This window comes from Dasypus novemcinctus, chromosome 26 (assembly GCF_030445035.2).
Source record: "Dasypus novemcinctus isolate mDasNov1 chromosome 26, mDasNov1.1.hap2, whole genome shotgun sequence".
NCBI lineage: Eukaryota > Metazoa > Chordata > Mammalia > Cingulata > Dasypodidae > Dasypus > Dasypus novemcinctus.
The window spans coordinates 48,158,224-48,176,039 of NC_080698.1; the positions used below are offsets into that span (position 1 = coordinate 48,158,224).

Here is a 17,816-nt window from a genome sequence, read left to right on the forward strand (position 1 = left end):
ACTAAATCTTCGTGTTCCCTTCAGTCTAGAAATTCTGCCCTTTTCAGGTGTGATGATGAAAACGTTGACCAACTGTAGTCAGCTCTTGATTATCCAGGATCTACTTGACTCCCAGCAGGATTGAGTAATTGGGCAGCAGCTAGTTATCACTGATTGCCTGTCTCCTTCCCCCAGTCTTGGAAGAAGAGAAGCTTGGCAGGGGAGGAGGGTGGTAGGAAAGAGATAGAAGGGACACAGCTCCCAGCCTCCTACCCCAACTTCAGCCAGAGTAACTTGGTCTTTCTCTTGCCTCCCCTGGAAGCCTAGGCTCTCACTGCTCCAGCAAGCAATGCTTATCATCACTGCCTATAGATAGCAGGACCTTATTTCATTTTTTTTAATAAGATTTATTTATTTTATTTGTTTCTCTCCCTTTCTCCCTCCACTCCCTCCCCACACCCGGTTGTCTGCTCTCTTGTGTCCATTTGCTGTGTATTTTTCTGTGTCCACTTGCATTCTCAGCAGCACCAGGAATCTGTGTCTCTCTTTTTTGTTGCATCATCTTGCTGCGTCAGCTATCCGTGTGTGCAGCGCCAATCCTGGGCCGTCTGTGCTTTTATTGTACTGGGTAGTTCTCCTTGCGGGGCGCACTCCTTGCGCATAGAACTCCCCTACATGGGGGACACCCCTGTGTGGCACGGCACTCCTTGCACGCACAGCACTGTGCGTGCGCCAGCTCACCACATGGGCCAGGAGGCCCTGGGTCTGAACCCTGGACCTCCTATATGGTAGACGGATGCTCTATCAGTTGAGTCACATCTGCTTCCCCCTTATTTCATTTTAAATACAGTATACTTTTAACGTGTTTGATCTCCTTTCTGCCAGTCTATCGGGTTGACTCTAGTTTTATTTCAACTATAATTTTGGATTCATTGTGACTCCCTATCTCCCATTACTTCAGTGCATTGATACCTGACCATCTATGGTACATTTCTTAAAAGAATGCTGAGTTTCTCTGCCTTACATAATTTCCTTTCACTATGTCTCTGAGAACCCAGAATTTAAGCATCATTCTCAGTTTGTTGGCTAAGGTCTTTAAAGAGCAAATAATTTATTCAGGATTACATACATAGGCATGGCTTAGACTAGTGCTTGGGATTCTTGACCTACCTGACCCCTTTAAGGACAGCATTCTATCCACTGAGCTCTTTTTTCCCCTGGCTTTCACTGTATAAAGATATAATTCTCTATCAAGATGCCTGAAACAAGGTGGCTATGATAGGACCTGAAATTGAGAATCCTAATTAGGCCATCAGACACTTAAAAGGGACTTGGGCAACTTGTATTGATTTAGACATACTCATAATCCTTGTCATGCTATTGTTTTGTTTTATTTTTCTTTCTTTTCTTGTCTCCTTACAGCCAGAGCTTCCATTACTTGCAGAATTTCCATTCCAGCATTCCCAGTTTCCAGTGTGCTCTTTATCTCATCAGACTTTTAATGGTCATTTCGGAGAAATCCACAGCTGCTACTCAGAAAAGGGAAAAAATTGGTAATGGGCCCAGATCCTCTTTCTTCTCTTCATGAATAGGATTTAGAGTTCAAGCTTGTAAACTTGGGGTGTCCCAGGATTTTGTGCATTTTTATGTGTAAATCCCATATAGGCTTGGACATGCCTTCTTGTTCAAGGACATTTTCCTAGTAGGAGCTGTGAATGATTTCAGATTATATTGCTTGGTCTGGGTTTGGTTAGCTCAGCTAGCTTGATAATTTTCTCTTTTGTTTAAATGTATTCATGTCCTTCCCCACCTTTTTTTAAAAAATGAAGTTGATAAAATGGGAACAAAAGGAAAAATAAGCATCAAGTGTAATGGAAGGCCTGGCCCTTTCCCTTACCTTTTCCTTTAACTATCTTTTTTCATAGTTCTTGGAATGCAACCTACTGATTATATATACTAGTTTGCAGCACAAATAAAAGCAAGAAGAAAATGCAAAACAAACCTTTATTATTCCTTATTGATTAAAGGAAGTGTTTGATCTGAATCGATGAGGTGACCACTGCTTATTGGCCTATCCCCAAGGAACAGAATTGGCTTTCCACTGCTTAACAGCATTCCTTTTCTGTGTGCATATGTGTCACAGGACAGGGTGAAGTAGTGGGATGCAGTGGGTCTTAGACAGTTGGGTTTATTTCTGGCATAAGGGCCAGTGAAACAGGAAAACATGATAGCTTTTTAAAAACTGTTAGACCAGAAACTTCAGAGTAAGTTTAAAAGGCTAATCATTTGGATCAATAATCATCCTTAGAAGCCTGAAAGACAAAGAGGGGAATACATTTTCTATTCATGAGCTCTCTTTGTTTTATTTCTCCCAACAGCTTCCCTGGCCAAACAGTTCCTCTGTCGGGTGTGGCCAAGAGGAGAGAAAGAGAAGAGTAACATCTGTAATGACCACCTCCATTCTTTGCTTTGGTGAGATGCTTGGTTTCTTCTAAGGAGCCAAATAGCCTTTTTACATTTTGCCACTGTAGGATTCTTCTAACCAAGATCTAATGACCTGGGTTAGGGGGAACTTGAAAGCAATTAAATAGGTTTGAAATGAACAGAACTTGGAATATGTGGCTCTTAAGATCCTCTAGTTCTGTTTTCACTGTCAACTGTTACTTTCATTAATTCATAAAAATAAAAAATTTTTTTAAAAAAAGCAAAATCAAATCATAATTTTATCCTACCTTGTTAAACAGTGAGTCAAATATTTGTCTGCCATTTCAAGACATAGCCATTACCTCCAAGTTGTCTTAATTAAATCATTTACTTTACCTCCTTACTATTTGGAATCCTTGTTATTTTATTAAAAATAATCCTTGTTATTAAAATAAGTCTAGGGAAGTGGATTTGGCCCAATGGATAGGGCGTTCGCCTACCACTTCGGAGGTCTAAGGTTCAAACTCAGGGCCTCCTGACCCGCGTGGAGCTGGCCCATGCACAGTGCTGATGCGTGCAAGGAGTGCCGTCCTACCCAGGGGTGTCCCCCACCTAGGGGAGCCCCACGCACAAGGAGTGTGCCCCGTAAGGAGAGCCGCTCAGCATGAAAAAAGTGCAGCCTGCCCAGGAGTGGCGTCGCACACATGGAGAGCTGACACAGCAAGATGACACAACAAAAGGAGACACAGATTCCGGGTGCTGCTGACAAGAATACAAGCAGACACAGAACACACAGCAAATGGACAGAGAGAGCAGACAACTGGTGGCGGGGGTGGGGGGGGGAGGGGAGAGAAATAAAATAAGTCCAGGGGACTGGATGTGGCTCAAGCAGTTGGGTGCCTGCTGCCCACATGGGAGGTCCCAGGTTCAGTTCTCGGTGCCTCCTAAAAACAAAAACAAACAAACAAATGACAAGCACAATAAATGAAAAAAACAAATTCAGGGTTGCTGATGTGGTTCCCACATGAGGTCCCAGCCCTGGTGCCTCAAAAATATATAAATAAGTAAAAAGTCCAGGAGTTCTAAAATGTAATGCCTGGGAGCAGATGTAGCTTAATAGTTGAGTGCCTACATCCCATGTACGAGGTTCTGGGTTCAGTCCCTGGTACCTCCTGAAAAAATGTAATGCTTGACTTAGGAAATCCTGTAATGTGTTCATACTCTTACAATTCCCAATGCAGCATCTACCTAGAGCACACAGACAGTGTTCTGAAGGCCATAGAGGAGATTGCAGGTGTTGGTGTCCCAGAACTGATAAATTCTCCTAAAGATACATCTTCCACATTTCCCACTCTGACCAGGTAAGAGTGTTCTCTCAGCCATTTCTTTCCCTAAGATAGATACATTGTCTAATAGTCCTCATCTAATTCTGATATTTTGTGAGATTCCATGAAGTCTTCCCGGATGGTGTTACCATTTACTCATTCAACACATATTCATTGAGTGCCTATGATACACTCTTCCAAGGAGTTCTCAGTCAACCCATTTGAGAGAACTTTGTGGAGGAATGAGTTTTCAGTATTAGAGTCTTCAAAGACAATAAACATCTAGTCACCAAACTTCTCTCAGGACTGTTGTCCTTTAAACTTTGACCATTTGTCCAATATTTTAACCATCTCAAGGAAGACAAGGTGGTGGTTATATCTAATCATGTATGTCTCACTTAATAGGTTTTGTGTCTCATAACATCAATAGTTATCTTACAGTTGTATATTTTCTATAATTTATAAAGCATTTTCACATTCTTTACCTTATTTGATGAGGTAAAGATGACCATCCTTTAGATGATTCTGGGAGGAAGGTGTCATTACCCCTATTTTACTGATAAGGAAAAATGATTGTCAAAGAGGTAACTTGCCCAAGCTTGTACAGGCAGTGAAGTAAACACTGACCTAGGACTCGCTCAGATCTTCTCACCACCACTTCAATGCTCTTTCCATACCACCGTGCTACCTCCCTTCATAAGGTTAAATTCATTGTTTCACAGGCCATCTTCTTGGGCTCATTTCTGAATCCTTTCCACTCCTCAATCCTCTTACAGTGGACCCTAGTGAAAGTACATTGAGAGGGCTGGGGAAGGAAAATACTTTTTGTTCCCTAGCTTCGTCATAGGAAGATCTATAACCAGTTCATTGTTACATGGGCATGAATGATTTCCCTCTCTTCTAGGAACTCGTTTGTCATTTTCTTCCAAGTGATGATGGCTGAACTAGAGAAGACAGTGAAAGGTTTTCAAGCTGGCACAGCAGCAGACTCACAGCAGGTATGTCAGATACTCCCACCTCAGAAAGTAGACTCTGGATTCTTTGGAAGCTGCTGATTCTGCTATTTCTTGGGTCCAAGGTTTCTCCTAAGCGATTTACTTTGTGTTATTTTTCAACAAGCTCCTGGTTTAATTTCCCTTCCCAGTAGATGAAGGTGAGGATTTGGTTTCTGCCTGGGTAAGAGCTTGGACTGCTTCAGCTCTGGGAAAAATGTCTTTGCTTGCAGTCTCATGTGCCTGGCAGTTGGTCATTTGTGAGCTGGTGTGAGTGAACAAACCTGTTTGAGATGCTGTGGTGCTAGGCATTGGCAGCCTGCTGGCCAGAATTGAGCAAGATTGTTGAGAACAAAAGCTAACACAGGCAATCAAAGAAGGCTCAGAGATCTGGTGGCTAGTGGGTATGTTATAGAGGCTTTTACCTACTTGGAATTACTGAAGAGGATTACTCTTTTTAGAAAGTACTCTACTGAAGTAGTCCTCAGAATCATCTTGTGGGTACACTGGTTGTCACATCTCTTTGAAAGGATAACTGGCTTAAATCTCTGAATACCTATACAATTCAAAAACTATTAGTGGGAAGTAAAATAAGAGGAGTTTTTAGCTGTGATTCAGGGTTACCTGTATATTTGCCTGCCCCAGGTTCATGAAGAGAAGCTCCTCCACTGGAATATGGCTGTTCGAGATTTCAGTATCCTCATCAACCTGATAAAGGTGAGTACGGAGGCTTATGGTCCCTTCTCACTGCCAGCTGCAGAACCCAAAGGTCCTGGGATCTAAAATTGACTCTTTCTTCTCCTTACCCCTCCTTTCCTTGGGGACTTATTCTTCCCCTATCTTGTTCTTTCCTTGCCCCCTTACTTACCTAAAATAACCCCTTCTCTCCCTAGGCAATGTCTTTCTCTTCTCTTCCTTCCTCCCTCCTGTCTGTGCCATATACTGATTGAATGACTGCTTCCATGTGTCCTTCCCCCGCATTGTCTCACCTTGCCTTGGGTCCTCTGTGATCTGAGCATGCTACCCACTATCGCCCTCTCCCAACCCTGAATGCCTTCTTTATTCCTCTAACACACTATGAACTCTCACCTACTCCAGATTTTGCTTAGGCTGTTGCCCCAACCTAGAATATCATTCTCTCTTTATCATTTCTCTTATCCACTTGTTCTTAGGCTTCAGATCAAGGTTTTGGACCCCTACAATGCCATCTTCTCAATATTCCCAAGTGGAATCAGTTTTTTGCTCCCCTCTTCCTTTTCTTGAACTTCAGTTGTAGTGATTATATTATTGTTTTATAAATAATTTAACTGTTGACATCTTTCTCCTCCACTAGATTCACTCTTCTTTAAGAACAGGGATGGTGCCTACCTTCTTCATTTAAGAATTTTCTACAGTGCCCAGACCTGTGCCTTGCAATGGGAAAGAAGCTGAGGTGCTCGAAAGAGCAGACCTCAACTTTAGTTTCTTGTCTTTCATGTCCCCAGGTGTTTGATAGTCGGCCTGTTCTGCATGTATGTTTGAAGGTGAGAAATTTACTGGTCCTTCTTTATTATTTGTTCTTCCTGTGGATCTCTGTAGGAGAGAGCCTCAGTTGAGACGAATTCCTCAATACATTGCCCATAAGTCAGCCTCCAGCTTCAGGACTTAAAGGTGGTAATTTAGGGAAGGCAGTGGGTACGTTTTCCCACACTGGTTGAAGGACTGGAGAAGCCAGATTTCCTGAATTTGACACTCTCGGTAAGAATCTTAGAACTGGGAGGAATGGCTTTAGGGCAGAAGCTACCCTCGCTGCTTCCCTTCCCAGGCAACAGGGAAGAAGGAAGGGTGAATGATCCTTCTTTTTAAAGCCTAGGGGTGGCCTCATGAAAGTGGGAGCTGATATTCTGATAGCCGCTGAGCTTCTTTTCCATGGGGATAGCCCTAATTAGTTTTAGATTTGATGTTAAGATCTAGGAACTGTTAGGGGAGAATGCTTCTTCCCCATTCCTGATGTTTCCTTCCAAGTAGATGGTGCCCCATTTTCTGTTATCTCCTGGCCTCTCTCTTCTTTACTCACTCCTTTCTCTTGGAAGTAAGTTGTTTGAGGAGCTCGAGTTCCCCTCTGTTCCTCTGTGTTCTCACTTTTTTAAGCTGAGCAGGTCAGGCCCTGTCCATTGCTTTGCCTAAGGTAAGTAAGTCTGCCTAATTCTGGGGCTTCATTATCTCGCCCATTTGGTTTTTGCATTAAAGTACGTTCTCTAAATTCATCTTTTGAGTCCCTTCCAGCTTATTGTTTATATATAAAAATAAGAAAGTAAACCTCCCAGGCTGGATGGTGCCATGCAGAAAGAGCTCAGCTAAAGATGACCAGTGTGTCTCTTCTCTTCTTCAGTATGGACGTCTCTTTGTGGAAACATTTCTGAAGCAGTGTATGCCACTCCTAGACTTCAGCTTTAGAAAACACCGGGTAAGAGCTGAGAGCCAGAGAGCAAGGACTTGTTTTGTACAGGTACCCAGCAAATGTGTCCGTGGTGAATCCTGTCCTGGGTTGCAGGCAGTCCCTGTACCCCAGGTTCTGGGCTACAGTTCTACTTGGCCACCTCTCTTCCACTTCAGGCACAGCCAGAGATGCTTAAATAGGACTGAATATTCCGAAGTGACCTGAACTCAGACCCAGTCTTTTCATCTACCCCCAAACTGAGTATGGTGATTCCTTTTGACTGGAGTTTATCGTGCTGCCATACTCCCATGGCTTCATGTATCAGTATATCATTTGCTTATTCCTTTGTGCTTCTCTAAGTCAGGAATAACAAAAAAGGAACTCATTCGTACCTTGAGACTCTTGGCTGTTATAATGGAAAGTTGTGAGTTTTTTAGCCAAGTGGGACCCAGGAATGGTGAAATAGGGTGGAAACAGAGATGATTTCTTACACATATTTAGCAAGGTGAATTCTGTGTAACAGTCTCACAATACTTGATTTGTCCCACATAACCTTGAGAGGGTAAATGGAAGGGGGCATTTTATCTAATGCTGCAGCTGGGAAAACTGAAGCATGATAACCTATATAAAACTAAAATCCAGATCTTTTAACTCTCAGATTTCCCTTTTTTCATTGTACAAGGAAGAAAAGTGGGAAGGTTGAGAATGACAGCACTCCTCCTATTTGAGGGCCAAATTAAGATGATATATGGCTAGAACCTACAGAATTTATCCTCTTCGAAGCCCTTGGTTACAAGAGTATATTACATCTAAAATGAAATGAAAGCATTTCATATGGCATTTATGAATTTTGTTGGTTATAGGAAGATGTTCTGAGCCTCCTTCAAACCTTCCAGTTGGACACTAGACTGCTTCATCACCTGTGTGGACATTCCAAGGTAAGAGGGAAAGTAGGTGATATCACCAGCCCTCCTCTTTGCCCAATTTGCAAGTGCTCTTGGGAGCTCCAGTGACTTCTTCCTTTCTTGCCCTTCTTGATTTTTTATATCTGGAGCTGTGCCTGCCAAAGGCAGGTTATTCAGAGTGGTCAAATCCTTCATTATTTCATTGAGATTGGGTAATCATCTAAAGGGGAATTTCTGCATCTGAAATTTGGCTCAAACTCCATAGCCCTATTTCCTCTAGGAGCTCTTCTTTGGTGTGAGAGAATACTGATGGATGTATTACTGCTACAATAATCTGGGTGGGAGGAATATTATAAAAATGACTCTGCTGGAGACAAGAAGTGGTTCTGAAAGGAGCTGTCCTCACTAATGGTTTCTAATATTTTAATCTCCTTTGCCTAGTGCCAGCACTTCATTTCTTTGTACGTTTTGTCATCTCTTGTTGAAACCTTGCCATTTTGGTATTTTAATGTGTTATCACTGGAGTTGAGATTCTGAGGCATCTGTTCCTTAAGCTTGCATTCAGCTAATGTTATGACAGAGCTTTCCTTGAATAACAGGAACTAAAAAAAAAAAAATGGGAAGGATTAAAAGAAAACACCTTTTCCATTTTTGCAGATTGACTTGTGCAAGTGCTCTCCAGAGTTTATCCATACAGTGTTTAGAGAGAAGCTTTAGGCCAATGTAAATATCTTATCTTGGGCATGCATGTGGTCCTAGGAACTCTTTTCTTTACAGAGATATGAAAGTCCCCTCTTCCCAAGGAAGCAGTTTCCTCAGGGTCCCAGGCACTGTCCTGACTGTCTTACAGCCCAAAATCCCTTGCCCTAGGCAGCCACAACTTGACTGCTGTCCCACCGGGTCCTGTAGGAGAGCTTGGTGAGCTGCCTTCTACATCAAGGCGAGTTCTGGAATGGTGAGTCCCTCAGGCCACCACCAGACAGATTGGGCAAGACATCCATGCTCCCTGTATGTGTGCGAGGGTTTCTCTGCTCCCTCCAGAACCTGGACTGGGGATCTGCGGCGGAAGTGGGGAGGTGTGAGGGGTGTGTGGGGGGGGTGTAGCACCAGCAAGCATGGTGGAGCCAGATTTAAGATGCCGTTTTCTTGATTCAAGACTTACCCTGTTACTACAGTCCTTTAACTGTTCTTTGGAACTTCGAGAAAGATGTTTCTGCCAGTTCTTGTTGGTTTTTCAATGCTTCTGTAGGGTGACAGAAACCTAAAGCTTTTTACGCCATCATCTGGAAGCTTTACAGTTGATCAACCATTGTCATTTTTTGAAGCTTTACGGTTGATCAGCCACTGTCATTTTTTTGTCAAAGAAAAAACTGCACCAGATGTTAAACAGGCAAAAATGGCTTTATTCAGGGGGCTGCTATAGCGGGAGAGAGTGTTAAACTCAACTGTCTAAATAAAGGACAACCAGCTTTTTGAGGGCTAGGAGTAGATTGGATAAAAAAGCATTGGAAGGTAGTGGGGGTGGAGTTGATGACTGGGTGAGGTAAGGGATTTATTGAGGTAGTGATTAGGACCACTTGGTTCAGAATGTTTTTCTTTGTGGTAATTAGTTCTCCTGGAGCCTATAAGGTCTTGGAGAGAGGAGGGAAATATAAAACTATTCTCTTAGAACCTCACAGGTGCTTGGGTAGCTAGGGGAAAGGGGGGGGGGAGGTTGGGGACAAGTTTGATATTTAGAATAGTTAGGATCTAAAGTTGTCTTTTCTTTCATTTTTTCCTACAGTCAGAGTTGCTTTCCTCTGCAGCCCCACAGTTGCAAGATTTGTTTTCAAAGTTATCAGAATGAGGGAGCAGGTAGGGGAATGCAAGAAATTAAGACTAGCAGTTTGGTCAAGAGAAAAAAAAGTCATTGTCATGTCTGAAGGAACACAGAACCATAGCATTCTGAAGTCACTAGCAAATGAAATGATCTTCTCTCTAGTTCCTTTTGCTCACTTCCTTCCCTATTTCTAAGTATAGAAGATGCTGAACAATGCAATTTAAGGACTCAGTTAGACAGGGCTACTCTCCTTTAAAATAACTCATGGTTATGAAGAGGAGGTTGTGAAGAGGAAGTTAGAGTTGTTGGCAGTATATCTAAACTTTATTTTCTTAATGTGAAGGACAGTGGCCATTCTCTTCAGAGTACTCTGCCAGGCTGTTGCAGTTTGATGGAACATGTCTCTGACCCATACTGGCAAGGCTTATGCTCTTTTTAAAAATCTATTGTGGGAGTGGACGTGCTGAAAAGAAGACAAGCAGACAGCAAGCACAACAACGGGTGGGGGGGGGAGAAATAAAGGAAGCTTAAAAAATTGTGACTATATAACATAAAATTTGCCAATTTTTCTTTCATTTGTTTTAGAAGGTACCGGGGATCAAACCCAGGACCTTGTACATGGGAAGCAGGCGCTCATCCACTGAGCCACAAGTGCTCCCCTTAACCATTTTTAAAGTATATGATTCAGTGGTATAAATTACATTCACAGCGTTCCTTCACCATCACCACCATCCTTTACTAAAATTTTTCATCACCCAGAACAGAAACTCTGCATCCATTAAACAACATCCCATACTCCCCACTCCCACCCAGTCCCTGGTAACCTCTAAACTACCTTATCTCTGTGAATTTGCTTATTCTAGATATTTCATATAAGTGGAATGGTAATATTTGTCCTTTTGTCTCTTGCTTATTTATTTCACTTAGCATGATGTTTTTAAGGTTCATCCATATTGTAGCATTCATCAAAACTTCATTCCTTTTGATGCTGAATGGTATTCTGTTATATAGGTATGCCACATTGTGTTTATCCCTTCATCTGTTGATGGGCATTTGGGTGGCTTCCACCTTTTGGCTTCTATGAATAATGCTGCTATGAACACTGATGTAAAAGTACTTTTGAGTCCCTGCTTTCAATTCTTTTGGATATATACCTAGGAGTGCTGGGTCATATGGTAATTCTATGTTTAACTTTTTGAGGAACCACCAAATTCTTTTCCAGAGCAGCTGTACCATTTTACATTCCCACCAATAATGTACCGTTGTTCCTATTTCTCCACATCCTCGCTGTATTAGTCAGCCAAAGGGGTGCTGATGCAAAATACCAGAAATTGGTTGGTTTTTATAAAGGGCATTTATTTGGGGTAGAAGCTTACAGTTACCAGGCCATAAAGCAAAAGTTACTTCCCTCTCCAAAGTCTTTTGCCATGTTAGAGCATGTCCTGGCATCTGCCAAGAGTTCAGGCTTGCTGGGTTCCTCTCTTCCTGGGGTTTGCTTCTCTTTCCTCACGACTGGGCTCCTCTGTGCGCTTACTTCCCGGGGCTCCAGCTCAAGACTCCAACGTCCCTTCTCTGTGGTGCAGTTTCTCTGTGAGTTCCTGCGTACTAAGAGGGCGAGGACTTAATGTCTTACTGATGTGGCCCAATCATTATTTAATCAAGTAAAAGTAAAACTTCTGAATCCAATACACTCTAATATGCCCAGAGGAAAAGACCAGTTTACAAACATAATCCGGTATTTCTTTTTTTAATTCATCAATAATATTAAAGTACTATACTCACTACAGTTGTTTTTTTTTTTAAGTAAGAGCCATCCTTGTAGGTAAAGGCTCATTAGCTCTTAATGGATGCTCAAGATGTTGGGAATTCAAAATTTTCTGTACAGGAAATGTAAAAGCATGATGATAATCCTAGATTTGTTGGCTTCATTTGTTTCCACTCAGATATGCCAGGACATGAGACTCACCAAACATGTTCCTTTGCTCAAAAAGATCCTGGAGCTGCTAGTATATAGAGTGAAAGCCATGCTCACCCTCAACAATTGCCGAGAAGCTTTCTGGCTGGGCAATCTCAAAAATCGGGACTTGCAGGTAAGCCTGAACCCAACAGGTGACAATGCCTCACTACCATCCTTTGTGTGAGTACTAGAAGGAATGTAAGAGAGGGCTTAGGTGATCTAGGATAACATCTGTAGTCATTTAGTTCTTAAGATTAGGACACTTTGCTTATGGGCCCTTGCCATAGGCTATATCCCTCATCCTAGGCACAAAGGTGCCAAAGCATGCCATTGATATCAATAGGGCCTCAGAGATAGAGGTGCCAGATCAGTACATACTGCCTTCTATAGCCAGAGGGGTACCTTTAAGCCCTACCAAAGGTAGATTCATAATAACATTTTTTATATGGACAATTTTTATATGTTTTTTGTTTTTGTTTGTTTCTTTCTTCTAAATTGGTCTGTCTTGTTCCTGAAATTATTCACTGGCTAATTTCAACAAATGAACATTTCTAAGGTCTTTCAATTGTCTGACTTTAGGCTAAAATCTTGTATTGCTTATAATATTGCTTTGAGATTATAGTATTTTTTCCAAGAGGGTCCAAGTCTTTCTCATTCATGTTTAAAATATCTGCATGTTATATTATATATGTACAGCACAGAGAATTGGCTTCCTTCCCATCAACTTAGGAGGTTTATGCTGTTATTTCCATGAGCATGTTGAAGCTCAGAGAGGTTAACTAACTTTTCTAAAGTCAATCAGCAGGTAAGTGGTAGAGCCAAACAGTCCTTCTCCAAAGTTGTTGTTGTTGTTTTTTTAAGATTTTTTATTTATTTCTCTCCCCTTCCCCCCGCCAGTTGTCTTCTCTCTGAGTCCATTTGCTGTGTGTTCTTCTGTGACTGCTTCTATCCTTATCAGCGGCACTGGGAATCTGTATTTCTTGTCGTTGCGTTATCTTGTTGTGTCAGCTCTCCATGTGTGCGGTGCCAATTCTTGGGCAGTCTGTACTTACTTTCGCACTGGGTGGCTCCCCTTATGGGGCACACTCCTTGCACGTGGGGCTACCCTACGCGGGGGACAGCCCTGCGTGGCACGGCACTCCTTGCGTGCATCAGCACTATGCATGGGCCAGCTCCACACGGTTCAAGGAAGCCCAGGGTTTGAACCGCAGACCTCCCATGTGGTAGACGGAAGCCCTGACCACTGGGCCAAGTCTGCTTCCCTAAAATTGATGTTCTTTTTTTTTTTTTTTTTTAAGATTTATTTATTTATTTAATTTCCCCCCCTCCCCTGGTTGTCTGTTCTTGGTGTCTGTTTGCTGCGTCTTGTTTCTTTGTCCGCTTCTGTTGTCGTCAGCGGCACGGGAAGTGTGGGCGGCGCCATTCCTGGGCAGGCTGCTCTTTCTTTTCACGCTGGGCGGCTTTCCTCACGGGTGCACTCCTTGCGCGTGGGGCTCCCCCACGCGGGGGACACCCTTGCGTGGCACGGCACTCCTTGCGCGCATCAGCACTGCGCATGGCCAGCTCCACACGGGTCAAGGAGGCCCGGGGTTTGAACCGCGGACCTCCCATATGGTAGACGGACGCCCTAACCAGTGGGCCAAAGTCCGTTTCCCATAAAGTTGATGTTCTTAAAGACGCCCTGACCACTGGGCCAAGTCTGCTTCCCTAAAGTTGATGTTCTTAAACCACTTCACTTATTGTACTTCAGCCTCCATATAGCCATCTGTGCTTGGTGTGTTGATGTTCTTATTTCTTAAGGTATTTGGGAAATTTTAGAACTATATCCAACACTAAGCCAAAAATTCACTAATACAATCTGACTTGTAAAGTGTAAGTATGATATTAGAATACAAAGATGGACCTTTTGGAGAACTGCATATTGCATCAAAGCTGCAGCCATCTCAGAAATCTTAGGCTGAGGGAAGCGGATATTGCTCAAGCAACTGTGCTTCCGCCTACCACATGGGAGATCCTATGTTCAGTTCCTGGTGCCTCCTGGAGAAGGCAAGCTGGTGCAGCAGGCAGGCTCAGCAAGCTAACGCAATAAGATGATACAACAAAAGAAACACAAAAGAGGAAAGACAATGAGAGACACAACAAACCAGGGAGCTGAGGTGGCTTAGGTGATTGAGTACCTCTCTTCTGCGTGGGAGGTCCTGGGTTTGGTTCCCAGTGCCTCCTAAGGAAAAGATGAGCAGACAAAGAGAACACACAGCAAATGGACATAGAGGGCAGACAGCAAACTCAAACAACAAGGGGATAGGGGATAAATATATAAAATAAATCTTAAAAAAAAAAAAAGAAAGAAAGAAACCTTAGGCTGAGTATCACTTTTCTAGATACTGGATCACAAGTTGGCGTCCACGTTTGGCTAAGTTTGAATGACTGAAATATCCTTTGTGTTACTTGTAAACTAAGCCTTTCTCTACCCTTTGCCTCTCCCATTTCTTTGGCAAGTAACTATACTTCCCTTTTCCCCTTTGAGATCCCAAAAGTAACCATTATAACCCATTTGCCTTGGTCCACATATAGGGTGAAGAGATTATGTCTCAGAATTCCCAGGAGAGCACAGCAGATGAGAGTGAGGATGATACATTATCCCAGGTCTCTAAGAGCAAAGAAAAGGAGGTATATCTGCAAAAGGCACCTGGGTGTGGCTTTGATGGTTACATTTTGTTAATTATTCTGAGTTGACAGAAGGTGCAGAACTTTCTCTGCTTGTGTTTATAATCATCTCCAGTCCCTCCAAAACAGTCTGTGTTTGCATAAATTCAGTGGGATATAGAAAAAGCAACCATACAATCTTTTTTTTTTTAAATGTATTTATTTATTTTCCCCCCTTTTCCTCCTCCCGCCCTGCTATTTTTGCTGTCTGTGTTGTCTTCTCTTCTCATTTTCTCTCCTCTAGGATTCACCGGGATTTGAACTTGGAGATCCCTGATGTAGAGAGAGGTTCCCTGTCAATTGTGCCACCTCAGTTCCTGGTTTCTGCTGCACCTCACCGTGACTGTCCCCCCTTGTCTCTCTTTTTGATGCGTCATCATCTTGCTGCGTGACTCACTTGTGCAGGCACTGTCTTGCCATACAGGCACTTGGCGCGGGCACTCACCACACAGACACCCTTTCTCCTTTTTCACCAGTAGGCCCCAGGAATTGAACCCAGGTTTTCCCATATGGTAGGCAGAAGCTCTATCCCCTGAGCCACATCTGCTTCCCACACACAGTCTTTTAATCACTTGAGTATCTCAAGTTGTAGCATACCTTATAGAGTTGAAAATTCCCTTCCATTTAGTGTTCTATTTTCCCTGAATTCATATCTGAAACCATTTTCAAAGGGAGAAAAAAAGGAGCCCAAATGTAAACCATTTGAACATGTTGTTGGAACATATAAAAAGAGAAATGCTTTCAGTAAAGTCAAAAGCTGCCAATAATAAGGAAAAAAATATAGTAGGGGGTCCTTATTCTTATCTAGGGTATAGATGCTTTTGGGACTTTAAAGAAAACTAAAGAAAAAGATGTATACCTTAAAACTTTGCTGTAATTTAGGTGGGTATGGGCACCAAAAAGCTGAGATTTAAGAATCCCTTCTGTGGAGCCTTTTTTTAATGCAATTTGAGGCTCATGCAGAAATACCATTTAGTAAGAAAAATCCTTTTATTACACCGTCCTCTCTTTTATTTGTATAGTAAACTTCTACCTTCTTCTCATTTAAAAAAATATATATTATTTTTTTAGGAGGTACTGGGGATATTGAACCTAAGATCTTGTGTATAAGAAACAGGCACTCAACCATTGAGATACACCAGCTCCCCTTCCCATAAGAATTTAACTCAGACAATATCCTATTACTTTGTACTTTTTCCTAAGCAAACCTTCCAGCTTAGAGTTATAGACCAGACCAGATGGAATGTTATATGCTGGATTCCTATTAAGATATACTGGTATTTTTAATTTAACAAACATTTGACTCTATATTGAATGCCTACTTTGTTCCTCAGGTAAATGTGCAGTAGACCTAATGGGCCATTGCAGATTTGGTTCAGTTATAAAATGGCATCATAAGTCTGTAGCGAAACAATACAAAAACAGTGAGCCCAATTGTAAATGATGTAAATGATGTAGTTAATAGTACAGTTATAAAAATGTTCTTTCATCAGTTTTAACAAATGTACCACACTAATGCAAGGTGTTAATAATAAGGTGTATATGAGAACTCTGTACTTTCTGCATTTTTCTGTAAACCTACAACTTCTCTAATTTAAAAAAAATGAAAAAAATTATACCAAAAATGAGAAGGAACTCAGAATGGTACAATATAAAAAATCAAAAAAATACAAAGGTAGGCATAAATGGAAGAATTGAGAGACAAAAAAAGTATAAGACAAAGACCAAATAGCAAAATGACAGAAGAAAGTCCTGTATTATCAGTAGTTACTTTGAATATAAAATGGATTAAATGCTCCAAAGGACAGAGATTGGCAGAATGAATAAAAGAAAGCACAACCTACTATATGCTATTTATAAGAGACTCACCTTAAATTCAGAGATACAAGTAGATTGAATGTGAAGGATGGGGGGAAAAAGCAAAAACAAAAACCATGTAAATAGTGCTGGGGTAGCTATACTAATGTCAGGTGTTTTACGTTATATATATATTACTAGAATAAAAATTTTTTATATAGCCTCTTTCTACTCTCTTGACTTAGAGTTCATGATATCAAGAAGAATGGGGGTAGGGGAGTGGCTGTAGCTCAGTGATTAAGTGAGCACCTGCTTCCCATTCCCATGTATGAGATCCCAAGTTCAATCCCTGGTACCTCCTCAAAAAAAAAAAAAAAAAAAAAAAGAATGGGGGAGTCTCAGATTCATTTTACCAATGAATTGTTTAAAATTATCATTGATAATTAGTATTGTATATCCTGTGGGAACAGTATCAGAATTCATGGGATCACCCAGAGCAGTGATCTAAAATATTGAACTTAATTATCCTTTGCTCTTAGGATGGCCAAGATGATGAAGTAAGTGATGGAGAAAAGGAGCAAGACAGTGATGAAAGTGATGACTCTGATTAGACCTGAGACTGTTGCCCCCACCTCCACATCTCTGCCAGCCTCTTAACATTCTGTGTTCATGGTTTGAAATCTGCTATCTGCTTTTCTAACTGGAAGCATCTTTAAAGAGATGGGCTTACTGAATCAATTTCACTGTGGATTTCATGGATTGTCTAACACCATCAAAGACCCTGACCCAGGATTTCATTGTACCATTACTTACTGGCTTGAGTGAACTTGGCAGCGCTATGCTGCAGAGTGAAAACTGTTTGGCTGAGTCTGAGATATGATTCTAGGCCTTGGGAGCTAGTTTCGAAACTGAGTTATTCTAGAATTTAAGCTTGTACCAGTTTTATAAATAAATTCCTTTTATGTTCTGCATCAGCTGTCTCATTCCTCCTACTAGATTTCTTTCATTATTCAAGGATTAGATGGAATTGAATTGGGGCTTATGCAGGGAAATAATGGAGACACGTGCCAACATGTCCGTTCTACATTAAAATCATCTGTTCCCTAATATAAGGACTATCTTTATTTGAGATGAGATCTTTGTGATCTTTCTGAAGGAATGACTTGAGTATCTTGTCAGCCAATGCCCAGAGGAAGTCAACAAAGAATATTTGGGCTGCTTTTTTTTTTTGGGGTCCCCATGTTAGTACTAGGGGAAAAGGGCAACATCAAATCCATGTTGACTTTGTGTATATATTAATATAAGGTTTATTTCTACATTATTCTATGAGCTATACCTCTAATATAGTTATAAGAATACTACAAAATCACTTGTAGTTTATTAGAAATAGAACATTTAGGAGTACATTTAGCTAAAATAGGAAATTATCTTCTGCCAGAAAGCCCATTTTCAGTGCTGCTACCAAGTTTTCTTACCAGGCTGAATATTATTTA

The 17,816-nt window shown here is 41.5% G+C and overlaps 1 protein-coding gene across 3 annotated transcripts in view; it reads left to right on the forward strand.

Moving 5' to 3' along the window:
* The window catches only part of FANCD2 (FA complementation group D2), a 79,244-nt gene extending 61,950 nt beyond the window's left edge, over nt 1-17,294 (forward strand). Inside the window, exons 34-44 of one of the 3 annotated variants that reach the window (XM_058288552.1) lie at nt 1,402-1,532; nt 2,358-2,451; nt 3,645-3,764; nt 4,633-4,726; nt 5,366-5,437; nt 6,205-6,243; nt 7,092-7,166; nt 8,003-8,077; nt 11,807-11,953; nt 14,395-14,490; nt 16,863-17,294. In XM_058288552.1, coding sequence (XP_058144535.1) covers nt 1,402-1,532; nt 2,358-2,451; nt 3,645-3,764; nt 4,633-4,726; nt 5,366-5,437; nt 6,205-6,243; nt 7,092-7,166; nt 8,003-8,077; nt 11,807-11,953; nt 14,395-14,490; nt 16,863-16,934 — 1,015 coding nt within the window. In that variant the 3' untranslated portion in view covers nt 16,935-17,294. The other 2 variants (XM_058288553.1, XM_071212220.1) reach the window with 2 other exon arrangements.
* The last annotated feature ends 522 nt before the right edge of the window (nt 17,295-17,816 follow it).